Genomic DNA, 13,075 nt, shown 5'->3' on the forward strand with positions numbered 1-13,075 from the left:
ATGTTGTAATTTACGAGGTACATACGAAACTAAAAAAAAAAAAAAATATTTCAAAAATGAAGGCTTATTGTGATGAAAGCCATTAGGATTTTTTGATACTAGGTATGTACTATAATTTGTACCTACTATCGTTCCAAAAGCGATATTCATCGAAAATTGAAGTAAAAAGTAAATATCTTATTTTCATAATATGAAACAGTTTAGTATTATATTTCCAACTTAAAAATAAATTCTTAACTTGCAAATAAATTGCGAAAATGATTCGGTAGTATTTGAATATTCGAATGACTACGAGAATGGTATATCTGTAGTATTTTAAGTACTAGTTAAAGTTTGCAGCATCAGTCGACAAAAATGGATAACACGTAATTGGTATAAGGTATTTCAGTTATTATACACAATTCTATCCAGGTCCACGCAATTTCGCTAACTTCCTAAATCGAAATTCATTTAACTTTGTTACAGCATTGGGTTTGCCAAAAACTTTTCCAATTTCGGGAAATGCGAAATTTCCCTCAATCTTAATAAATAAGTGAAATAACAGTAGAATCTCTGTTATATAAACGTTCTGTAACACGAACAGAACATTTTCAATTACAATATTGTATTCTGATTTACCATTTTACCATTAAATTAACATGGTACATCGTAAGTTAATAATAATAAATTAGTTAATAAATAATAATAATAAATTCTTCCACTCTCCTTGTGAGACATAAGAGGAATCAAAGAACAACACCTATTGTAATCCTCTTTAATTCTAAACCTCTTTAATCCTTTAATCCCCTGATTCTACAACGATTCTGGAAAATATCCCTAATGAGACCATTCTTCCTATAGGTAAAACAACATGTTGTACGAAACCATAGGTAGAAAATCCTCTTCGAGGGTAGAAAACACATTCTGTTGAATATCCATCGAGAGTAGAATTAATTGCGAACTCACGACAGGTAATTGGCAAACATATTCTTCGTCTGTCCTCGTATTTCCGCTAAAAACCAATATTTTTCGCTAAAATCCCGTTTGCATTGATCACGAACTTTGCTTCGGCATTTTTTACCATTTCTTTTCATGAGACCAAATATCGAGCAATCAGGAAGCCGATATTTCTGCTGGTGATTATGCGCGTGCTCTAATTCACGTGTGTGCCTTGTCAAAATATTTAAATCTCGCGCCTTAAATATATCCTAAATTAAAAATTTCAATAGAGCTATGAACTCGATCTGAGGGTCCAAGTCTTTGTTATTTAAACAACGATAAATATATTGTAGGATACCATTTCCAAAGAAATCGCGAATCGGCCATTGTCAACAAAAATAAATTATAAACCGATCAATATTTTCTAGAAGCAAATGGAAAAGTTATTTTGGGTAACAAAATTAAATTGCGTGGTCCCTACGGGGAGGTGAAGCGTAGGTTAAGAAAAGCATAAAAGCAGGGCCCTTGACGACCAAAACGGAGTCCTTAGAAATTAACCCTCTGCGCTCGAGAGGCACCCTACAATCGCCATTTGATAAAATTTCGAGGCTCGATATTCATAAATATGTCAAATTTCAGATAATGCAACGGTGTGCGAGGTATCGAAATCAAATAATTCTACGTGTTAATTATCATACGATTTCTTATTCGCTGCTCGGAAAAATATCGTCAGCTTTGTAACAGAAAATCTTTCAACTCTTATCCTTCTTTGGCCAAAAAATCGTCGAGTGCAAAGGGTTAATTGTGACCAGCACGAGCGTGAGTCGCTCGGTGTTGGAAAGAGAGTTAAATTAGAGTGCGTCTTTGTGTGTTTTCGTTTCGTTATCTTGGTGTTCTTTTCCTAAGTTAAATTAGTTTTATGAGTTTTGAGTTTGTGTTATTCTGTTGTTGTTTTGTCAATTTTCGGTGTCTCAAAACCAGTTTTTGCCATTCTACAATATTTTATCGCTATGCAAATGAATGCAGCTGAATATAAGAGGTTATATAAATGATTATAAAATCTGGAATTTTTGACTTAATTATTATTTTCATAATTGTTGATACATTTGCGGAGAAGGGAATTACGTTGCAGTCTCGGTTTAGAGATCGAATGGAACAGCCGAAATACACGCATGCTGCTGATATTGAAGCAACTTTATAATCGGATTATACGCGATATTATCTTGTATTTAGACGGCTTGTGGTCATGGAAATGAGTAGGTGTTTTTGGATACGTGTCTAATTCGAGTCGCCAGGGATTATACCTCGCGTTTAGAATATCCCTGTATCGATGATTTGATCGGTTCACTGCGTACAGTAGCGAGCAGAAGTTTTGGATAATCTGTGCAACAAATGTAGTCAAATGTTCTGACTTTGTCCATGAATATCATATGAATATGAATATATATGTAGGTAACATTGCGTCGTTATTTTTCTTTATTAATTAATTAAACATTTAATTCGAAACTTGAAATTTTAAATGTTCGAAGAGAGTATTAATTAATTTGTAATTATTGATGTGCTGTGAGATTTTTGTTTGCTTCTTTGACAGCCATTTTTAAAGGTACAATGAAATTATTTTCTCATAAACCTTTAAGTTAAACTATAATTGGTATTGTTATACTTTAATATTAATTTTATAGGACTATTTGGTTGAATAAATGCAAATTCGTGTCCCATGAGACCTTCCTTTGGTCCCTTATATTATATATAGTTTTATATTGTATATATTTAATCTGTTATTAAATATATTTTATATAACTATATTATTATATAGTCTTTTTAGAATTATTGTGGAATAATTTTTTGATAAGTTATTGCTGTTTATGATAAAACTTTGTACAAACATACGAAGTTTAGTATAAAATAGATAGATTCAGTATAAAATTAACATAGCACGTCATATAGTAATAATAAAAATTAAGTAACGTCCTCTTACTAGTTTAATATTATAATAGCGAAATAATAACATCAAATAATAATAATTTTATGACTACTTTATCAAAACAAGAGCAAGTGGTATCGTTAATTAAACAATGGAGAATGTTCAAGAAATTGAAGAAAAATTTCGTTAAGGAGGTTTAAATAATATTGTCCTTTTTCTACTTTGTACTGTAGACATTGAATTGTGCCTGTGATTATGAAAGTGGTCTAAGTCATTTATATTTGCTTCTGAAATATTAAAAGCTTCGGTCTTTAAATACGTCATAAATTATAAAATTAATTGCGATGAAGCTGCGAACTCAATCTGACGATTCAATTCTTCACTATTTTGTAGAAAATAAATATATTTTATCGTAATATAAATGAATGTAACACGAAATAAATAATAAAATCGTTCCTCTTAAGTCGATGACTTAGATCACTTTCATAATTACAGGCACAATTATCCAAGATTAAACGATATTCGCTGCATTTTATCACGTTTTGAGTATTGTAATAAATGAACCTACTCGTTAACCACTTGTTTCATTGCAATGAAAATTCCCATACAACACTACTGTCTTCGAATTCATTCGGATAATGAACGTTCCATTGTACTTTGTTTACCCACTGAATCATGGCACAGTGAACAGGAATTTCACGCGATGACCGTCCGGAATTCCCTATAACCGTCAACGAAAACTCCATCATCCATACATTGTAATCTCGCGGGCATAATTCGTTTAAGCGTGCCACGATTTCATTTAACCGGTCCCCGTTTAAAATAAACGCTGGCTGAAATCGAAATTCGTATGCGTGCCTGTCACGGAAATGAATGTAAATTTCATTACACACGAAATAAGTTGGAAACTGTACCGGCTGAAACTTAATTCCATAATCCCAGCCGTTTCCTAACAAATTTCTCATTCTCTCACTAACGCGAACCCGATTCGCCTGTTCAAAGAGGGAAGAAAGCCATAACAAATGCACGCAGATTAAAGAAAATACGCGTGGGGACATGATGAAACGACACCCATTCTTGGAATCAACAAGAGTTCTGAGAATTTCATTAAAGGTTAGACAACTGTGAGTCTCGATTACCTAGTTTAGCGATACCTGTAGCATATATATTTACAAAATAGCAATCTTGAATAATTACCTAATGATATATTTATAAAATATCAATCTTGAATAATTATCTAATGATATATTTATAAAATATCAATGTTGAATAATTATCTAATGGTATTGCAAATTAATATATATATATTTAAATACTTTTTCCAGCAATGAAATCTTTTTGAAAAATAACAAAAAGACTTCGCAATTGTTAATTCGAAAAATATCTAAAAAAAATCGAATGAGCCAATTTAGATATCGACTTTTCTCATGATTATTTTTTTATTTTTAATTAATTTTTAGTTTATTTCTGTCGCAAAGTATCAATCTTGAATAATTATCTAATGGTATTGAAAATTAATCTACATGTATTTAAATAGCTTTCCCAGCAACGAAATTTTTTTGAAAAATGGCAAAAGAACTTCACAATTGTTAGTTCGAAAAATATCTAAAAAAAAAATCGAATGGGCCAATTTAGACATCGACAATTTTTAATAGTTATTTTTTTTATTTTTAATTAATATTTAATTCATTTCTGTAATAAAATATTAATCTTGAATAATTATCTAATGGTATTTCAAATTAATATATATGTATTTAAATACCTTTTCCAGCAACGAAATCTTTTTGAAAAATAACAAAAAGACTTCGCAATTATTAATTCGAAAAATATCTAAAAAAATCGAACGAACCGATTTAGACATCGACTTTCCTCATGGTTATTTTGTTATTTTTAATTAATTTTTAATTAATTTCTGTCGCATTATGTCACCAGTATCGGCGATACTAAATTTGTAAATTTATATTTATTTCATTGTAACCATTTTTTGAAAATTTGAACAACGTAAATAAATAGAGAATTTTTAATAGAAGACATTAATAATTTTCACCATCCTTTTCCTCTGCTACATTGTTTGATAATTCATCATTACATCCTAGGAATAATGTAAATTTTATCGTGGTCCCTTGAGCATGCCAAATAAAAAACACGTAACAATCAAACTGTTAATTACAAAATATCAATATTTAATAATACCCTACTAGTACTGCAAATTAATCGATATATACTTGTCGTACTCGACGTAAGAATACAGAATACTGAATTTGAAAATAGCTCCAGCAGCAGAGAAATCATTTAAAAAATAAACAGAAATATTTTACAGTTTGATAATTCAAAAATGCAAGAAAATTTCAACTAATTTACACGATTAATTGATTTTCAATTAATCTCTTCTGCATGCAAATAGATCACAACATATCCTACTTGAGAATTTCTTCAAAGAATAATGCTTTGCAATTATTTCAACGTCAATGAACGCTGTTGACACTGGTTGCTTCGTATTGCGCAATATGTGTTCACAAAAATGCAGCTTCGAGAGTTCGTTGAATGTTTCAATTACCGTCGAAACATTGCGACATATTAGGAAACTATCGCCGTTGAAACGTTAATATCTCGTGCACTGACGACAGACATCTATCTAATCTCGAAATTACATATTCGCCTTTGCCGATCTTGGAACATACTTTCAATAGATATTCGCATTTTCGACTAAACAGAAGATAAGGTCAACGAAGTAGAGAAAAAGTGTAATTTTAAAACACACACATAGTGCTCACAGACACTCGATACTAATCGCCTCCTGGATTCCACGCTTGGTGTGTTGAGTATAAATAAGTCAGCGATTTCGTCACTGGTACTCGAGTAGTTGCCGACCAGTCAACGATCAGGTTACCGTTGCAGTCGAATCGTTTCGTCTGTCACACGTGTTTCCTTGTGTTCATATAGTAGAAACCCGTCCGACAAGCAACGTATCAAAACCCGGAATTTTGCTACAATTTCGCCGACCTAACCTGTGAAAATCAGTCCAAAAGAGGAAGCAGTCTCAGTCCATCCAGCAACAAACATAACCTTGACAAGTTTCTGCCAAGAAGTGACTCAGTGCAACAACCTGATAAGATTAATCGAGTCCATTGGCAAATACGAAAACAAAATGGAGTGGTGGGTAATAATTGCAATAATGGTCGCAGTACTCACGGTGACCTACTACCACCTAACTCGAAACATCCGTTTCTTCGAGGAACGCAACATCCCATGGCTCAAAGGCAACCCGCTGCTAGGAAGCATCTTAAAAACAGTGTTTCAGACAGACACGTTCGCCGATGTTATCAAGGAAGCCTACAACGTGCACTCTGAGGCCAAGTACGTTGGCTTCTTCGACTGCTTGAAGCCGGTGATCGTCGTCAGGGACCTGGATCTGATCAAATCGATCACTGTATCCAACTTCGAGCACTTCCCGGATCATATAAGCGTCAATAACGAGAAAGTGGAACCAATTTTCAAGAAAAACTTGTTCTCCCTTCGAGGTGAAAGGTGGAAGGAGATGAGGACTGTCCTCAGCCCAGCCTTCACGTCTAGCAAGATGAGGCTGATGTTTCTGTTGATGAACGATTGCGCAAAAGACTATGCGAACCACCTGGAGAATCTGAAAGGCGACGAGTCCATTATTGATCTCAAGGACGCGTTCACCAAGTACACAAACGATGTGATCGCCACCTGTATCTTTGGCGTGAACGTGAATTCTATGAAGGATCCGAGGAACAAGTTCTACGTGCTGGGGAGAGAGGCTACTAGCTTTGGAGTGTGGGCATCTCTCAGATTCTTCGTGGTGAAGACTGCTCCCTGGCTAGCTGAGCTGTTCGGTATCAATATCGTGAGGAATGAGATCACGAAATTCTTCAAGGACGTGGTGGAGACCACGGTAAAGACCAGGGACGAGAAAAACATAGTTCGTCAGGACGTGATTCAGATCATGATGGAGACTAGAGGGAAAATGGGCCCGGGTAAGGAACTGTCTGTGATGGATATAATGGTTCACGCGTTCGCTTTCTATTTCGGTGGGTTCGAGAGCACCTCTACTCTCATGTGCTTCGCTGCTTACGGAGTGGGTGTGAACGAGGAGATCCAAAGGAGGTTACAGGCGAAGATCGACCAAGTTCTGGAGAAGTGCCAAGGAGAAGTCACGTATGAGGCTATCAACGAAATGAAGTACCTGGATGCTGTCGTTTACGAGAGTCTCAGAATGTACCCTGCAGTTGCCGTTGCTGACAGAGTGTGCATGAAACCGTTCGAACTGCCACCACATCTGCCAGGTGCAAAGCCACACGTCGTGCAGAAGGGTGATGGCTTGTGGATACCGGTCTATGGGATCCAACACGATCCAAAGTATTTCCCGGAGCCGGAGAAGTTCAATCCTGACAGGTTCAACGGTGATCCTAAGCAGTTTCTCAGCGCTGCGTCGCTGATAGCCTTCGGTATGGGGCCCAGGATGTGCATCGGTAACAGATTCGCGTTGCTGGAGTCGAAGGTGTTGCTGTTTCACATATTCGCAAAGTGTGATCTCGTTCCCTGCTCGAAGACAATCATACCGATGAAGTTGAGCAAGAAAGGGATCGCTATGACGGCTGAGAACGGGTTCTGGTTCAAGATCCAACCGAGGAGCAACAAGAAAGCTGGAGTAGAGAAAATTGTAGACCCAGGGACGATGTTGATCGAAAATACCCGATAGGTATCTTGATAATTTAATTCGTAAACGATCAATGTGATATTGGTAATTCGAGATATTCCTATTTTCCTTTGAATAAAACGCATACGAAAAATATTGCAGTCTTCTTGGTAAGAAATTGGTCAGTTGTCAAAACTCTTTGTCACGAGTTTGCTTTTATGTCAGGTATATAAACGAAGTCAAAAACAACGAGTTGTGAAGGCGACTGATACGTTTGCTAGCTAAACGAGGTTATGTATTTCGGACATGGGAGCTGGATAACTGTATAACGACATCATTTTCACTCTAGTAGATGGATTCCTACTTGAAGGAGGTTCGAGGACTTTCTCGCAAGTCCATTTCCTATATATAAAATTTCCCAACATTCCAATAGTATCCCCGTCAAAGACAGGACCTGCTAAATAGCCTTACTGATGAGTCTATCTATCAGGCCTAGGACGAAACGCATCCCTTTTCTTCTAACTGCTGTCACATTGAGGATACCTGCGACCATTCAACAACAACCATGGAGGAAGATCCCCAAACAACTGTCATGAACGTGTGAGAAATATGATGTACCTTGGTTTAATGACAGTCAGTTTTTCAGTCTTATTACAAGTATCTCCTAACACTCTGTCACTAGATACTGTATATTATCTGTCATCAAATGTGCTAATGCAGCGAACCTATCCTCGAATATCTTCCATATCCAAGATGATGGTACAGGAAGGATGAATTATCTCAGAAACGGCGTAAGAATAATTAAATGCATATATACTGTCAAGAATGAAAATCTAACAAGCGATCAACTTCAAACTTTGGCAGAGCATTTAAACGACGATCAATTCCAAGCTTTGGTGGATCACTTAACCTCCCAGCAATTAAAAACTCTCGCTCAGGAGTTGAATGAGACGGTAATGAACGTGTGACGAATATGATGCACCTTGATGAATATGTTTTCATAGTGAACGTTTTAATGACAACGACTGATTTCTTCCTTTTCTTTCTTTTTTTGAAAGTTCTTTATTAATGTCTGTAATTGCTCTATTTGGAACTGCTTTTATTCACTTAATTCTTCCCATAGTTGCTCACATTCTTCAATAATGTGGTGTGCGATAATAGGAATGTTGGGGACGAGCAGGGAATAGTGAAACCGGTTTTCATCCACCTAATGATGACTTAAATTTGGGTCAGGTGAGGAACTGGCAGTGGACGATATAACCGTTCAGATGTTCGTCTCCTTTTTCGGCGAATTCAATGCCGCTTTCAGCCTTCTGTGCTTCGCGATTCGCGAACCGGTTGCGAACCTAGGGTACTAGGAAAGATTTCACGTCGAAATCGATAGTGTCCTCGAGGACACTGAAGACGACATGGCTTTGGAACGATTGAATAGCCTGGAGTATTTCGACTCTATGATCAACGAGACATTGTGACTGTATCCAATTATACCAATCACAGACCGAGAGTGTCCTAAACGATACGAATTACCTCCTACGCTACCGGGACACAGCCATGCACAGTGAAGGAAGGTTCGCGTGTGTGGTTGCCATTTTACGCTATACCACGTGATCTCGAGTATTTCGGGAAGCTCGACAGTTTTGATCCCCATCAATTTCCAAACAAACGAAGCAATATAATCATCAACGATGTTTTTCCATTCTCGAATACTAATTAAATCAACGCGTGTACCATCCAATAACATGATTAATGAAGCAATGTAAGTGTCTAATGGCAAATTACATGAGACTATAATTCTACTAGCAAAGTACCATTAATTTTGACTCCTATGCTACTTTAGCAAAAGCACTTCATAATTTTCTATATAATACATGGAAAAAGAGAATACCGAATGTATAGACAAAGAATATGTATAGTCTACAAAATTTTCAGCACGCATCGTCGACGAATGTTAAACAACCAGAGAATAAGACTGACGAATAATTTAAAACAGTAACAACGTGCTGACAAAGAAGAATGTATAGACATACAAAGAATATGTATAGTCTACAAAATTTTCAGCACGCATCGTCGACGGATGTTAAACAACCAGAGAATAAGACTGACGAATAATTTAAAACAGTAACAACGTGCTGACAAAGAAAAGACAGAGCCTACGAATTACTTAAGAAATGTAATTTTACAACACCTACATAGACGGTGCACACAGGCACTCGATAATATTCGCTTCTGAGAGCCTACAACGTTTGGTGTATGGATGGGTATAAATAGAACGTTGATTTCGTCATTCGTATTCGAGCAGTTGCTACGCAGCTAGCGATCAAGTATGATCGCTGTCGAATCGCTCCTCTTATCACGCTGTTACTTGCGTTCGCAAAGTCCAAAATCGTCCGGTAATCAACGTGTCAAGGCCGCAATTCTGTCATAACCTGCCCGACTCCATCAACGTGAAAGCGATTCGAAACAGGAAGCGGTGACGGTTCATCCAGCCACATACATACCTGTGACAAGTCTCTATCGAGAAGTACAGTGTCGTGCAGTGCAAGTATCCGATAAGATCGATCGAATTGGTTGGAAAATAACAAAACAAAATGGAATGGTGGGTAATAATCTCGGCGCTGGTCTCCGTGCTCACGTTGGCCTACTATCTTTTAACGAGAAACTTCGACTTCTTCGTGAAACGCGATATTCCTTGCTTCGAGAGGAACCCACTGCTAGGCAGCATTTGGAACATGGTGCTTCAGCGATGCTCGTATGCCGAAGTGGTCAAGGAGGCATACAACGTGAACCCCGAGGCTAAGTACGTGGGCTGCTTCGACCTGATCGCGCCAGTGATCATGATCAGGGACCTGGAGCTCGTCAAATCGGTCACCGTGAAGAACTTCGAGCACTTCCCGGATCACAGGTCCCTGTCGACAGAGAAGTCGGAACCAATGTTCAGATTCGCCCTTCGTGGTGACAGGTGGAAGGAAGTACGGAACATCCTGAGCCCAGCCTTCACCTCTAGCAAGATGAAGCTGATGTTCGTGTTGATGAACGACTGTGCCAAGGAATACGGGAACTACCTGGCTAATCTGCAAGAAGACGAGGCTACCATGGATCTAAAGAACGTGTTCACGAGGTACACCAATGACGTCATCGCCAGCTGCGTGTTCGGTGTGGAGGTGAACTCGATGAAGGATCCGGAGAATAAGTTCTACGTGTATGGCAGAGAGGCTACTAACTTCGGAGCATCGCCATCTTTGAAGTGCTTCGTGATAAAATGCTCTCCATGGCTGGCTGATCGGTTGGGTATCACCATCATCAGGCCTGAGATCATGAACTTCTTCAAGGACATGGTGGAAACCACGATAAAGACCAGGGACGAGAAGAACATCGTTCGTCCGGATGTGCTTCAACTGATGATGGAGACCAGAGGGAAAATGGAACCGGGGAAGGAACTGACTCTCATAGATATAATGGCTCAGGCGTTCGCCTTTTTTTTCGGTGGATTCGAGAGCACCTCTACTCTCATATGCTTCGCTGCTTACGGAGTGGGTGTCGACGAAGAGATCCAAAGGAGGCTACAGGCTGAGATCGACCAAGTTCTGAAGGAGTGCAAGGGAGAAGTCACGTACGAGGCTATCAACGAAATGCAGTACCTGGATGCTATCCTCTACGAGAGCCTCCGGATGTACCCTGCGATTGTCGCTACTGACAGAGTGTGCGCGAAACCGTTCGAACTGCCACCACATCTGCCAGGAGCAAAGCCACACGTCGTGCAGAAGGGTGATTGCCTGTGGATACCGATCTATGGGATCCAACACGATCCAAAGTATTTCCCAGAGCCGGAGAAGTTCAATCCTGACAGGTTCAACGGTGATCCTAAGCAGTTTCTCAACGCTGGGTCGCTGATAGCCTTCGGTATGGGGCCCAGGATGTGCATCGGTAACAGATTCGCGTTGCTGGAGTCGAAGGTGTTGCTGTTTCACATATTCGCAAAGTGTGATCTCGTTCCCTGCTCGAAGACACCCATACCGATGAAGTTGAGCAAGAAAGGGATCGCTGTGACTGCTGAGAACGGGTTCTGGTTCAAGATCCAACCGAGGAGCGACAAGATAGCTGGAGTGGAGAAAATTGCGGTTCCTGGAACGACGATGCTCATCGATAAAATACCCGATAGATACCCTGATAATTAAATTCGTAGAAGATCGGTATGACGTCGATGATTCGAGATTCGGAGTAGTACTTGTGTTCTATATCTATCGTGTGACAAGTGTATCTTATAATTCTAATATTCGACGAGAACTGATGACGAGTTACGCTCATTATGGCAGTGCACAGGATTTTAGTATTCGTAGATAGGATTATGACTATTTCATTAATTAATTTGGAAATAAAACTGTGCAATAGACAGATAACTCTACTTTGGCAACTATGGCTTTCGAATATGCTCGTCATCAGCGCTGTTAGCTAATAATTATTTCCTGATCTTGATTTTTACTGTAGCCTTGGCGATCCTACCTTCGTATAGGTTTACTATGCACGCAATTTATGTGAGAAAATAAATAAAATTTCTATTTATACATTGTCGAGGTTTAATACAGCAGCGATTGTTTCCTCTGGAGAAAACATGATCTTCGTCGAGATCGAATGTCAAGGTATTAGGTTTGTATTTCCGAATAGATCAAGTAATATGCTGCTGCGCGTTATACGAGCAGTTCGAAGAGTTATTGATACGCAGAAATATTGTTTACTTAAATTCCACGACAATATCTGATTGTGGATTTCTGATTAGATTAACACCGTGTACTTAGTGATTAGAGGTAAGGAATAAAGTCACGATTAGCGAATTTTTGTACACTTTGTTCTCCGAGAGACACGTATTAATGTTAAAAACAAGATGGGAAGATAACATCTTGCACGTCTGGAAACAATAAGCTTTGTTTTTATACGTCTACAAAGAAATTTTTCAATTTCAGAATACGTATCTCGGAAGATAAATAATTTTTGAAGATTCGCGAATGTTTACGTTGTTTCTTAGCTATTGTCAGTAAGTGTATTATACTATGAGGAATAATCTTTGATAACAGTTTGACTAATTTTTAATTGTGATCAACTAACGATGTTATTATGACGCTATAACTTTATAATTATTTTATATTATTGTAAAATGTTCGAATAATATCATGTTATTATTATTGTTAGTATTATTTGCATCCTTGTGGGTCCTCAGAATTTCTCTGGTTTATCTTCAGCATAATTTATATTAGGTTTATGCTGGTGTTTCTGTTATACGAATTGTCTTGCTTTTGACGTGGTGTTTAGTATGACTGCTTTTTGTATGATCGAGTGTATGTGTGTTGATAGATTTAGTAATTGCAGATTTTGTATGAAGGATATCTGCATGATGCCTGTGTTGAAATTATAAAGGGAACTATAGTTACTCTTTTCTGGTTCCATATTCCTTTTATTTCCTGTGCTAGTGGGGTGTATTTTTCTATTCTCTCAGTGTATTTTCTTTTTACGTTGTGGTAGTCTGATATGATTACGTCGATGATGCACGTGGTCTTGTTTGCTTTGTCTATGAGTGTGAC

At 37.8% G+C, this 13,075-nt stretch overlaps 1 protein-coding gene across 1 annotated transcript; it reads left to right on the forward strand.

Moving 5' to 3' along the window:
- The first annotated feature begins 5,715 nt into the window (after positions 1 to 5,715).
- On the forward strand, positions 5,716 to 12,446 carry LOC108549652 (uncharacterized). The gene is made up of 4 exons (XM_017903148.1): positions 5,716 to 7,543; positions 8,185 to 8,455; positions 8,664 to 8,735; positions 10,085 to 12,446. The coding sequence occupies exons 1-4, from the start codon at positions 5,991 to 5,993 to the stop codon at positions 11,675 to 11,677; spliced, it is 3,489 nt and encodes a 1,162-aa protein (XP_017758637.1). The 5' UTR covers positions 5,716 to 5,990; the 3' UTR covers positions 11,678 to 12,446.
- Positions 12,447 to 13,075: the final 629 nt, after the last annotated feature.

This window comes from Eufriesea mexicana, unplaced genomic scaffold (assembly GCF_001483705.2).
Source record: "Eufriesea mexicana isolate 0111107269 unplaced genomic scaffold, ASM148370v2 scaffold2128, whole genome shotgun sequence".
In the NCBI taxonomy this organism is placed as follows: Eukaryota; Metazoa; Arthropoda; class Insecta; order Hymenoptera; family Apidae; genus Eufriesea; species Eufriesea mexicana.

Excerpts from the sequence above, each read along its gene's own strand:
- LOC108549652 (XM_017903148.1), top strand. The coding sequence starts at position 5,991 with ATGGAGTGGTGGGTAATAATTGCAATAATGGTCGCAGTACTCACGGTG. Across the intron at positions 7,544-8,184 it reads ATTGTAGACCCAGGGACGAT|ATACTGTATATTATCTGTCA; the intron begins GTTGATCGAAAA and ends CTCTGTCACTAG. Across the intron at positions 8,736-10,084 it reads ATGACTTAAATTTGGGTCAG|AACAAAATGGAATGGTGGGT; the intron begins GTGAGGAACTGG and ends GGAAAATAACAA.